This window comes from Peromyscus californicus, unplaced genomic scaffold, assembly GCF_007827085.1.
Source record: "Peromyscus californicus insignis strain IS unplaced genomic scaffold, ASM782708v3 Scaffold_2__1_contigs__length_46816999, whole genome shotgun sequence".
NCBI lineage: Eukaryota > Metazoa > Chordata > Mammalia > Rodentia > Cricetidae > Peromyscus > Peromyscus californicus.
This window is the reverse complement of record NW_026294540.1, coordinates 27,927,355-27,939,726: the sequence shown is the minus strand read 5'-3', so window position 1 is coordinate 27,939,726 and position 12,372 is coordinate 27,927,355. Positions and strand designations below refer to the sequence as shown.

The window sequence follows — 12,372 nt, the reverse complement described above, 5'->3', positions numbered from 1 at the left end:
TGGCTGCCCGCCTCGTACCACGTGACACGGACGCGGGGCCGCCCCCTCCAACGCCACCGCGGCCGCCGCCGCCGCCGCCGCCGCCGCCGCCGCCGCCGCCGCGGCTCCCGGACGCCGGACCCGCCGGGATCTCCCACCCCCGACCCCGACCGCCACCCACCCACCCACCCGCGGTGCACCCCGCCACCCAATGCAAGGGGCTCCCCCCACCCCACCCCGTGCACGCTGACCGGGGAGCGTGCCGTGTGTGTCCCCCCCCCCCCCCCCGCACTCGTCACGTGACGGGGTGCCTGTGCAACCTGAGGCTGGGTGAAGTGGGGGCGGGTGGTGGTGGTGGGGTGTCCCCACTTCCCCCGCCCTCTCCTGGCCATGCCCCCGCCTCCTCCAGGGAGCCCGCCCGGGGTAGAGGTGAGACAGTCAAATCCAGAATGGTCCTCCCCACCCACCCCACCCCACCCCCGGGACTCCGGGACTCCGCCGTGGGGGTTCGGGGTAACGCCAATGCGCCGTGATTTAGAAGCGGTCTCATCTGACCCAGGCTGTCTTTCGGGTGAAAGGATTTTCTGTGGAGGCTGGGAAGTGGAAGCAGGAGGATGAGTGAGTGGTGCAAAGCCAGCCTGGGCTACAGAGTACCTGCACATGCCTAGGTGCATCCTGCACTCCCGCACTTAGGAGCAGTTTCCAGGCCGGCCGGGGCATGAGACCTCCAAGCATAAACCAAAGAAAGTTGAAGGTGGTACATGTTATAATCCCAGCACTTGGGAGGTAGAGACAGAAGGGTCAGGAGTTCAAGGCTAGCCTTGGCTACGAATTATTGCATCTGAGAGTGTTTTTTTAAAAAATCTCAAAGATTCAGAAATGACTTTTCCTTGAGACTGATGAACTCAGGATGTTGAAGTTTGGTGTGTGTCTCCATGGTTTTCTTTGGAAGAGTATTTCCTCCCTTCCTCTCTCCCTTCCTTCCTTTTTTCCTTCTTGTCTTCTATTGTGTTTCTGTTTGTTTTGAGACACGGTCTCACTATGTAGCCTTGGCTGGACTGGACCTTGCTATGTAGATCAGGCTGGCCTTGAACTCAGAGAACCACCTGCCTCTGCCTCCCAGTGACTTGGTTTTTGAAGCTGAGTCTCGGGCTGGAGAGATGGCTCAGAGGTTAAGAGCACCGAGTGCTCTTCCAGAGGTCCTGAGTTCAATTCCCAGTAACCACATGGTGGCTCACAACCATCTGTAATGAGATCTGGCGCCCTCTTCTGTGTATATAATAAATAAATAAATCTTAAAAAAAAAAAACACAAAAACAAAAAAAACTGAATCTCACACACTGTAGCCTACCCGGTGGCCCTTCTACCATCCTGGAAATCATGGTAGTCTTCTGCCTCTGCCTCCCAGGTGCTCGGCTTTACAGGCATGCACCTCCATGCAACACCGTTTTGAACATTGTTTCTGGGAAGTGCCATTAGCTACTGTGCCAAGGAGGGCTCTCCAGGTGAGGCAGTTGGGAGTACGTTCCTGCAGTCCTAGTAGTTAGCAAGTAGGTGGAGACAGGAGGATCAGAAGTTCAAGGCCTGCCCAGGCAACCTGAGCCCTTGTCTATAAAAATAAACAGAAAGAACCCCAAGTACACAAAACGTTCATGATTTTGCCCCAAGCCAAAAGCGGTAAAGATGGAATCAACATAGGTATCCTTTTTCTTCTTTTAAAAAGAAAAATTTTAAATGTAATTTTGTGAATGTGTTTGTCTGTGTAAGGTGTGTGCACAGAAGTGCAGGTGCCTAAGGGAGCCAAAAGAGGGCACCCAACCCCCTGAAGCTGGAGGCAGGCGGCTGTGAGCTGTCTGACAAGGGTACTGGGAACTGAACTTGGGTCCTCCGCAAGCCATCCTCTAGTTTAGTGGTTTTCAACCTGGGTTTTGTGACACCAAAAGGACCCTCAGAAAACACAGATGTTTACATTACGATTCATAACATTAGCAAAATTGCAGTTATGAAGTAGCAACGGAATAATTTTATGGCGGTGGGGTCACCACAACATGAGGACCTGCATTAAAGGGCTGCAGCGTTAGGAAGGTTGAGAACCACTGCGCTAGCCCTCATGATATAGTTTTATCTAAAGGTTTCATTGGGGCACTGATGTAGCTCAGTGGTAGAGCACCTGCCTAGAATCCCCCAGTGAGGGGCTGGGGTGTGGCTCAGTGGTAGAGCACCTGCCTAGAATCCCCCAGTGAGGGGCTGGGGTGTGGCTCAGTGGTAGAGCACCTGCCTAGAATCCCCCAGTGAGGGGCTGGGGTGTGGCTCAGTGGTAGAGCACCTGCCTAGAATCCCCCAGTGAGGGGCTGGGGTGTGGCTCAGTGGTGGAGCACCTGCCTAGAATCCCCCAGTGAGGGGCTGGGGTGTGACTCAGTGGTGGAGCACCTGCCTAGAATCCCCCAGTGAGGGGCTGGGGTGTGGCTCAGTGGTAGAGCACCTGCCTAGAATCCCCCAGTGAGGGGCTGGGGTGTGGCTCAGTGGTGGAGCACCTGCCTAGAATCCCCCAGTGAGGGGCTGGGGTGTGGCTCAGTGGTGGAGCACCTGCCTAGAATCCCCCAGTGAGGGGCTGGGGTGTGACTCAGTGGTAGAGCACCTGCCTAGAATCCCCCAGTGAGGGGCTGGGGTGTGACTCAGTGGTAGAGCACCTGCCTAGAATCCCCCAGTGAGGGGCTGGGGTGTGGCTCAGTGGTGGAGCACCTGCCTAGAATCCCCCAGTGAGGGGCTGGGGTGTGGCTCAGTGGTAGAGCACCTGCCTAGAATCCCCCAGTGAGGGGCTGGGGTGTGGCTCAGTGGTAGAGCACCTGCCTAGAATCCCCAGTGAGGGGCTGGGGTGTGGCTCAGTGGTAGAGTGCTTGCTTAGCTTCTGCAAGACCCTGAATTCAATATATAATTCAATATACACACAAACACAGGCAGAGAAAGAGAGAGGAAAAATAACTTTTGTCGGTGCCAGACTTGGAGAGGAAAGAAGGCTGGGGGTGGGTCATTACTTTAAGAAAGGTGGATGAGGAGGGAAAAGTGAATGGACGTGAACTGGAGTGCACAGTGATGGGAGAGGGAACCCAGCAGAAAAGCATGAACATAGAATTTTGGTTGAGAGCTTTGATTCTCATTGTGAAGCGCAGATAAATATTTAATCTTTTTAACATTTGTATGTGCTCATCATGTGTGTGAACCTGCCATGGCACACATGTAGAGGTCAGAGGACAACTTGCAGGAGTTGGCATCCCTGGATTCAAGCTCAGATCATCAGCCTTGGTACTGATGCCTTCCCACTGGCCACACACATACACTTATACATGTGTATGTTTGTTTTATGGTTGGTTGGTTTAGGTATATGTGAGACATACACACACACACACACACACACACACACACACACACACACACACACACTCATGGTGTTTTCTTTTTGGCAGTGGTAGGTACTAAACCCAGAGTTTCAAGTATACTAAACAAGTACTCTTACCACTGAGATATGTCCCCAGTTCCTGGGGTTGGTTTAGGCAGTTGGTTGGTTGGTTGGGTTTTGGTTTTCTTGAGACCAGGTGTCTCTGTATGTAGCTCAGGCTGGCCTCAAGTCCACAGGAATCCTTCTGCTTCAGCCGCCTGAGTTTTGGGGCTCAGGCGTGCACCACCATAAATCTAGCTTGTAAAACAGGATTTTAAATACCTTGGAAAAACACACAGCTTGAGTCAGGGAATGCTCATTTAAAAACTGTGTTTATTGTTTTGTGAGTGAGTTTTGTTCTTGTTTTTGTCTGTTTTTGGTTTTTCAAGACAAGCTTTCTCTGTGTAGCCCTGGCTGTCCTGGAACTCACTCTGTAGACCAGGCTGGCCTCAAACTCACAGAGATCCGCCTGCCTCTGCCTCCTGAGTGCTGGGATCAAAGGCATGTGCTACCACCACCAGGCTTTAGAAGTGTTTTCTAGAATGATACCTTGATAACTTTTCCTAAGAAGATACACACAGATGCCTATTCACCCACAAAACAAACAGTTCCACCAAAGTCCACCTTGGAGAAGCCGTGAATTTCTTAGGGTTACTTGCAGGAGCATGGATGACCAAAGGCAGCAATGGCACTGGAAGGTCTACTTCACGTGGGTGATGACTCAGGAAAGCTGCATCCCTGGAGCTCCCTGTGGGACTTGTGGAAGGAGCTTGGGTTTTCCAACTTCAGGCTATTATATATATAAACTACTGAGAACATGCCAAGATCTATCTATCTATCTGTCTGTCTGTCTGTCTATCTATCTATCTAATCATCTATCGAGTCCTGGGTATAGGATTGAGAACTAGTTCTATCAAGACCCACCCCCTTATGAATTTTGTTAGTTTCGGGAACTTTCTAAGCCTTCTATGTTTTATCTACTTCCTGAGACTTTTTTTTTTTTTTTTTTTTTTGAGACAGGGTTTCTCTGTGTAGCTTTGGTGCCTTTCCTGGAACTCATTCTGTAGCCCAGGCTGGCCTTGAACTCACAGAGATCCACCTGGCTCTGCCTCCCAAGTGCTGGGATTAAAGGTGTGTGCCACCACTGCCCGATCACTTCCTGAATCTTAAAGAGCCTCCTTCTAAGACAGAATGTTTTCATTTGGAGGGAAAAGCCACACAATAAATGACTGAGCCATTTCACATTTCCAGAAATCTAGCAAGTGAGATCCTGGTTTTTCTGCACTTCCGTCTGCACTTTGATATCGTCAAGATTTTCCTTTTTTTTTTTTCTTCCTTTCCTTTCCTTTTTTTTTAAAGCAGAGCCTCAAACTTACTGTGTAGCTGAGAACGACCTTGAACTTCTGATCCTCCTACTTCTACCTCCTGAGTGCTAGGATTACAGGTGCCCCCTGTTTTCTGGTTTATGCCTGGCTGGGGATGGAACCCAGGGTTTCCTGTACACTAGACAAGCACTCTGTCAGTAGAGCCACATCCCGCCCCTCACTGTGGTTTTAATGTGCATTTCTCTAATGGCCAACCATACTGAACATCTTGTGAGGTGCTTACCATCCTTATGCCCCCTTGCTGAAATGTGAGTCTGCTTATTTTGTAATTGAGCTGTTTTTTCTTTTCTTTCTTTGTTTTTTTGTTTTTATTTTGTTTTGTTTTGAGGCAGGATTTCTCTGTGTAGCCCTCACTGTCCTGGAACTCACTCTGTAGACCAGGCTGGCCTCGAACTCAGAGATCCAGCTGCTTCTGCCTCCTGAGTGCTGGGATTAAAGGTGTGCACCACCACCACTGCCCACTGGGTCTTTTTGGTTTTTCGGGTTTTTTTTCTTTCTTTCTTTCTCTTGTTTTTTTTTTTTTTTTTTTTTTTTTTTTTTTTTTTTTTTTTTTTTTTTTTTTTTTTAAAGATGTATTTATTATGTATACAGTGTTCTTTCTGCAGGCCAGAAGAGGGCACCAGATCTCATTACAGACGGTTGTGAGCCATCATGTGGTTGCTGGGAATTGAACTCAGGACCTCAGGAAGAGCAGTCAGTGCTCTTAACCGCTGAGCCATCTCTCCAGCCCCTGGGTTTTGTTTTTGTTTCTAACTTTACTTATTGATACATGGTTTTTGCTTTCCTGAAACATGTCCCTGCTGCCTCATCCTTCAGAGAGCCGGGCTTACAGGCACCGTGATGCCACTTGAGAGATTCAAACTCTTCAGTTCCCAGATATTTGTATATAGTCCATATGTAAATCATTTATTGAATGTGTAACTGCAAATGTGGCTTCCTGCACCTTGTCCCCCTTTATAATTCATTTATTATTATTATTGCGTGTGCATGTGGGTATGGTATACGATGGAGGAGAGATACATGTGCGAGCCCCATCACCGTGTGGAGGTCAGAGGACAACTGTGGACTTGGTTCTCTTCTGCCTTTCAGTAGGTTCTGGGGATCAAACTGAGGTCATCATGCTTGGACAGAATTCACTTTACCCATTCAGCCATCTCCCCAACCCTACTCTTTCTAGACAGGGTCTCACATACCCAAGCTGGCCTCAAGCTTGCTACGTAGCTGAGGATGGGATTGAACCCCTTAGTCTCTGGCCTCCACTTCCTGAGTGCCAGGACCAAGCACCGGGCACTGCACCCAAGATCCTGTTTTCATACTATTTTGGTCTTTCATAAAAGTTTAATTTCCGAGACAGGGTCTTATGTTGTAGTTTGGAGCACTTTAGCTCAAGATGGCCTCAAACCCATGGCAATCCTCCTGTCTCAGCTTCTAAGTGCTGGTATTGCAGGCATGAGGCATCGTGCCCAGCCTTAATGGTTTTTCAATTTTATTTTGACATTTGTTTATTTTGAATGTGTTTGGGGAGTGTATGTGTGTAGAGGTCAGAGGACAACTTGTAGGAATGCATTTTTTTTTCTCTTTTCTCTTTCTACTATATGGGCCCTAGGGACCTAGCTCTGATCCTTAGGCTTCAAAGCAGGTGGCTTTACTTATATTATAGACCCTCCAAGCTTGAAATTCTAACGAACCAGTTGGTCTTCGTCCTCCACACCCACCCATCTCTGGACTTGTTTTGACTACCCTCTTAGAATTATTTATATATATATATTATGTGCATTAGTGTTTTGCTGTGGGTTTTGGGCCCCCTGGAACTGGAGTTAGAGGCAGTTGTGGACTATCATGTGGGTGCTAGGAATTGAACCCAGATCCTCTGGAAGAGCAGTCAGTGCTCTTAACCATTGAGCCGTCTCTCCAGCCCTCGACTAGCCTCTTGAAGAGCTCCGTTACATTTTCTCCAAATGGTTTATAGTTAACAGTTTCATATTTAGACCCACTGTCCATGTTATGGTCTTTTGTTGTTGTTTCTCGAGACAGGGTTTCTCTGTGTAGCCCTGGTTGTCCTGGAACTCACTCTGTAGACCAGGCTGGCCTCGAACTCAGAGATCCACCTGCCCCTGCCTTGAGAGTGCTGGGGTTATAGGCATGTGCCACCACCGCTGGGCTCCATGCTATGGTCTTAAGGCTCTTTTCTTTCCCTGGCCTGTTTCAGCAGTATTTGAAACACAATCTCTTTGCAGTGTGCTATGTTTGCATTTCTGCCAAAAAATGAATGGCTGGGGATATAACTCAGATGGTCGCAGGTGCGAAGCCCTGGGTTCCATCCCTAGCGCTGCATAAATCAGGTGTGCTGGCCCACACCTGTAATTCCCACACTTGGCAGACAGAGGCAGGAGGATCAGAACTTCAAGAGCATTCTCAGCAAGTCTGATGTCAGTCTGGCTAGAAGAGACCCTTTCTCAAAAGGGTTTCTTTTACTTGTGTGTTTCTGAGTTCTCTATTTCATTGATTTTGTAAATATACATCTGCCAACAGCACACTTTTCTTTCTTTTTTTTAAAATTTATTTTATTTTATAGTAATTATTTTTTCATGCAACATATCCTGTTTAGAGTTTCCTTCCCTCCACTCCCAACCTCCCACCTACTCTCCCCTACATATCAAGCTAGTGGCTGGCTCTGTCCTCCAATCCCCAGCAAGTTTATTAGGGTACACAATATATCACAACTCCCTTTCTGCCTCTGATTAGAAAAGAACAGGATTCTAAAAGGTAACAACCAAACATGACAAAATAAAATATAATAAGATGAAGCAAAAACTATTATCTCAAAGTTGGTCATGGCAACCCAACAGGAGATCCAAGAGGCGTAAGGGTCAGAGACAAACTCACTCTTACAGTCAGGAGTCCCATAAAAACACTAAGCCAATAGCCGTAATATGTACGTAGAGGACCTGATACAGACGCATGTAGGACCCGCAGCACACTCTTCTGAATGACTGTATTTACATAGTTAAGTCTTAAGGGGCCAGCAAGATGGTTCAGAATGTAAAGTGGTTGCTGTGTGAGGCTTTGATCCCCAGAACCTTGACTCCATAAAGTGTCATAGTATGCTCCCCCATCGTCATACACACAATAATCATAAAGATTTTTTTAAGTACATATTTAATTTTTTTTTTTTTGGTTTTTCGAGACAGGGTTTCTCTGTGTAGCTTTGCGCCTTTCCTGGAACTCACTTGGTAGTCCAGGCTGGCCTCGAACTCACAGAGATCCGCCTGGCTCTGCCTCCCGAGTGCTGGGATTAAAGGCGTGCGCCACCACCGCCCGGCTGTTTTGTTTTTTTGAGACAGAGTTTCTCTGTGTAGCCCTGGCTGTCCTGGAACCACTCTGTAGACCAGGCTGGCCTTGGACTCAGAAATTCTCCTGCCTTTGCCAAAAGCTGGCATTAAAGGCATTTGTCACCACCACCTGGCCTAGTTTTTTTTTTATTTTTATGTATGTGTGTGTGTGAGTGTCTGGGCACCTACACAAGCCAGAAGAAGGTGTCAGGTCTCCTGAAGCTGGAGTTATAGGTGGTTGTGAGCCACCCAACACGGATACTGGGAACTAAACTCAGATCCTCTGGGAGTCATCTCTGAAGATCAGCAAGTGCTCTTAACTGCTGAGACGATAGGAGTCCAACAACTTTGCAAAATTATTTTATTTGCCTTTTCATAAGTTTTAGGATAAATTTATCAAGATGGCACAATGGTGCACACCTGTAATGCTAGCACTCAGGAGGAGCATGAGTTCTAGGCTAGCCTGAGCTACATAGCTAAACCCTATCCTCCCCAAATTGATGTCTAGAATGTCAAACCTTCCATTTCAACACAAACCCAGAGGCTAGGGATGTAGCTTAGTTGATGGTGCCTGCTAATCCAAGTTGGAGGCAGAGGGATCAGAAGTTCATGGTCATCTTTGACTATATAGCACGGAACAAAGTTCTCTTTCCAACCTTCAAATCAGATTCTGCCCAGGTAGGTGGCCTGGGGGGTGTAGTACGAGTTCCCAAATGCAGGTTTTACTCATTTCTGTAGGGAACTGTCCAAGGGCTTTACCAATCTGGGCAGAGAGCCAGGTCCCCACTATTATTGGACTAGGAACCCACGGATTTGCAGTCCCTGTCCCTCCCGCCAGGGGGCAGCCCGCCACGACTCGCAGGTCGCGGGTACCAGCTGGCTGAGTGCTGCGTGGAGAGGTGTGGCGGGAAGCTGCAAACGCTTGGTACCTAGTGTGGGTCCCTGGCAGAGGGAGGAGCCCAAGGTGGTCATCCGGCCTTAACTCGGTCCCTTCGATCTCTCGGCGTCCGGGGCTGCCAGGACCCCGGGAGGGAGGTCAGCTGTCAATCCCGCGGCTCAGAAGAGCGATGGATGCGGATTCCAGACTTGCCTCCCGGACCTGGGCGATCCCAGCTCCTACACCGACCCGATCCCCCTTTCCCAATCCTGCAAAGCTCGAGAACTGCTCCCCGCGCCTGGATCCTCGAGTCCCGCCGGGCTGAGGGGGGCGACGACAACCGGGGAGATCCGCACCCCGCCCCTCTTGGCCCCGCCTTTATCGCTTAGTCCCACCTCTGACAGCCAGCCCCGCCCACGAGGCGCTCGAGACTAGAACGCCGCGAGTCCGGAAGTCTCGCGAGACTGAGGCGCCCTTGCGCAGGCGCCTGCGGTAAGGGGGTGGGCCGGAGAACGGAGGCCGGGAAGGCTACGAGCGGATGGGTTCCGGCTTGGGAACGCGGGTGCGCGTGCGCAGTGCGTAGTCCTTGCGGGCGCCACTCTCCGGCGTCCCTGTTGCGACCGCCTCTTCGTCTTCATTCTTTCTCTGGGTGTCTGGGGCAGCAGCGCCCGGTTGGGTCGGCCGGCCAGGCGCACGCGAGTGAAGGGCACCGTGGAACGGAGGAGGTAGGCGGGGAGGCGCCGGGAATGGGAACCACGTGACGAATGAATTAAAACTGGGAGTGGAGAAAGCGGAAGTGGGGGGGACGGAGAGCCTGGGACGGAAGAGGGTCGTCGAGGGCGCCCCCTTCTGGTTGCACCCTTGGAAAGCTGGGCAAGAAAGGATTCTCTTGTCATTCTCCCTGAATCTTGTTCCTTCTCCATGCCAGGACTCAAAGCATGGCGGAAAACAGAGAGCCCCGTGGTGCCATCGAGGCCGAGCTGGACCCCGTGGAGTACACCCTTCGGAAACGACTTCCTCACCGCCTGCCCCGGAGGCCCAATGACATTTATGTCAACATGAAGACTGATTTTAAGGCCCAGCTAGCCCGCTGTCAAAAGCTGCTGGACGGAGGCAGTAGGGGGCAGAACGCATGCACTGAGATCTACATTCATGGCTTGGGCCTGGCCATTAACCGCGCCATCAACATCGCCCTGCAGCTGCAGGCGGGCAGCTTTGGCTCCCTACAGGTGGCCGCCAATACCTCCACCGTGGAGCTGGTGGATGAGTTGGAACCAGAGACTGACTCCCGAGAGCCACTGACCAGGATCCGGAACAACTCGGCCATCCACATCCGGGTCTTCAGGGTCACGCCCAAGTAATGGAAGTGAAGCTGACTTTCATCCACCAACTCCTTTGTGCACACACATCCAGGCTCCATGTGGCTGAGGTTTCTACTGAGTCATATGGCTCTTGTTTTGGCATGGACCTCTTGTCAGAGCCTTGTAAGAAAAGGCATGTTACCTCAGCCTAGAGAACTGTAAATGGAGAGCCCAAGAAGGGAATCCTCCTTGTCCTGTACAATAAAAATATCAAGTTGTGTTGGTGCCGGGCGTCCCATGGCCTCTGCTTCCTTGTATAATTCTGTGTGTACTTGAATAGGAACGGTCGGAAACTTTACAAGTCCCTAGGCCAGGAAAAGAGCCCACATTGTACTACAGTTTGACATGAATCCAATTGTTGAGTGTATCACGGAGGCTCAGTAGTTACAGTGTGCTCTCCGGGAAGACTAGAGAGTAGACGCTCATCCATTGAACTAACTGCAGCCGGGGTGTATCAGGCTCCTCTCTCTCTCATGGTTCCCAGGTGTGGGAATAGAGAAGGTTTAAAGGTGAAGGGAGTTGTGGATATAACTCAATGGGGGACTGTACTAGTGTTACCTAGTTGCCTAGCACAGGATTGGACCCTAGGTTCAACCCTAGTAACCACAAGAATCAAGGTGGAGGATGACTGGGGAGATGGTTCGATGGGAGACGCACTTGCCGAACAATCATAAATCCTTGAGTTTGGATACCCAGGACCCATTTCACACTGGGCACTGTAGCACTCAAATCGACTTCCCATGCTTCTGTAGTGAGATGGGCATCACATGGGATCCTCTGCAGCTTGTGGGCTAGCCAACAAGAAGAAACCCTGTCTCAAAGTGAAGGTGAGGATTGATGTCTGAAGTCCTTTGACTTACATGTAGCACATGTACCCATACTCACATAGAATAAGGGCATGCAAAAATTAAAAAAAAAAAAAAGATGAAGACTGTAGCTTTCTAAAATTAGCTTCCTTGAACTGACAGTTTTTTTTGCTGGAAGCCAAACCTAGATCCTTGGTGTGCTAAGTAAATGTACTGATGCAGAGCCACAGCCCAGCTCTTTAATGGTGGATTCTAGGTAACTCCTCTACTGCTGAGCTAGGCCCCAGCTCTTGAACACATTTGATTGTGACACTTAATTCCAGTTCCGGCAGAGCCCACGTTTCTGGCGCGTCTTTAGGCTAGAGTGAGAGATCAGTCAGGTTCAGCTATTTCGGGGGCAAAGGAGATCTCTCCTAAGTAATTTATTATTGGTTGTGATGGTTAATCTCCATTGCCAGCCTGCTGCAATCTAAATCCACCAGGGAGACACACCCCTGGCCGTGTCTGTGAGGACCTTTCCGTAGAGGTTTAGCTGAGGTGGACAGATCTGCTCTGAATGTGGATGGCCCAAACTAAAAGGAGAAATTGGAGGGCCCTGATAAGATGGCTCAGGGGGTTAAAGGCAAGCCTGAGAACCCGAGTTCAAGCCCCAGAGCCCACGGGATGGGAGAGAACCAACTCCAGAGACTTGTTGGTTCTCTCCCATCCCGTCTGTTGGCTTTAGGATCTACACAGTGGATCACAGCTTTGTTTCCAAAAAAGTCAACTAGCCCAACTAGTGGGACTACACACACATATAATCTCAACACTTCTGAGACCGAAGCAGGAGGCTTGTGAGTTTGAGACCAACCCCCAGCTACATAGCAAATTCAAGGTCAGCCCGAGCGACAGAGCAAGACACTGTCTCAAAAAGCAAACAAAAACTCAGAAAAGGAAACCAGCAGACTGAAGAGACGACTTAGAGAATCAGAGGAAAATTTTTTCCAGGCATCCATCTGACAGATTAATGCCTAGAATTACAAAGATCTCCCAAATCACCCGAAGACAAATCATGTTATCAATTAATGGGCTCATATACAGAGTAGGAAGTACTGGAGGGATGGGGTCAGTGGTTAAAAGCACCATTTGCTTTTCCAGAGGACTCCTGTTCAATCCCACATAGTTACTCCAGATCCAGGGGCTTCAACACCATCTTC

General features: G+C 49.6%; 1 protein-coding gene across 2 annotated transcripts; it reads left to right on the top strand.

The window, feature by feature from the left end:
• Positions 1-298: 298 nt before the first annotated feature.
• Positions 299-10,595, top strand: Pop7 (POP7 homolog, ribonuclease P/MRP subunit). 2 transcript variants are annotated; one of them, XM_052754076.1, is made up of 2 exons: positions 299-408; positions 9,938-10,595. In XM_052754076.1, exon 2 carries the CDS (start codon positions 9,948-9,950, stop codon positions 10,368-10,370), a length of 423 nt encoding a protein of 140 aa, XP_052610036.1. In that variant the 5' UTR covers positions 299-408; positions 9,938-9,947; the 3' UTR covers positions 10,371-10,595. The 2 variants fall into 2 exon arrangements, with proteins under 2 accessions (XP_052610036.1, XP_052610035.1); XM_052754075.1 differs by lacking the exon at positions 299-408 and adding an exon at positions 8,152-9,734.
• Positions 10,596-12,372: the final 1,777 nt, after the last annotated feature.

What these genes read in the sequence shown, in the direction of transcription:
- Pop7 (XM_052754076.1), top strand. Translation starts at nt 9,948, where the DNA reads ATGGCGGAAAACAGAGAGCCCCGTGGTGCCATCGAGGCCGAGCTGGAC.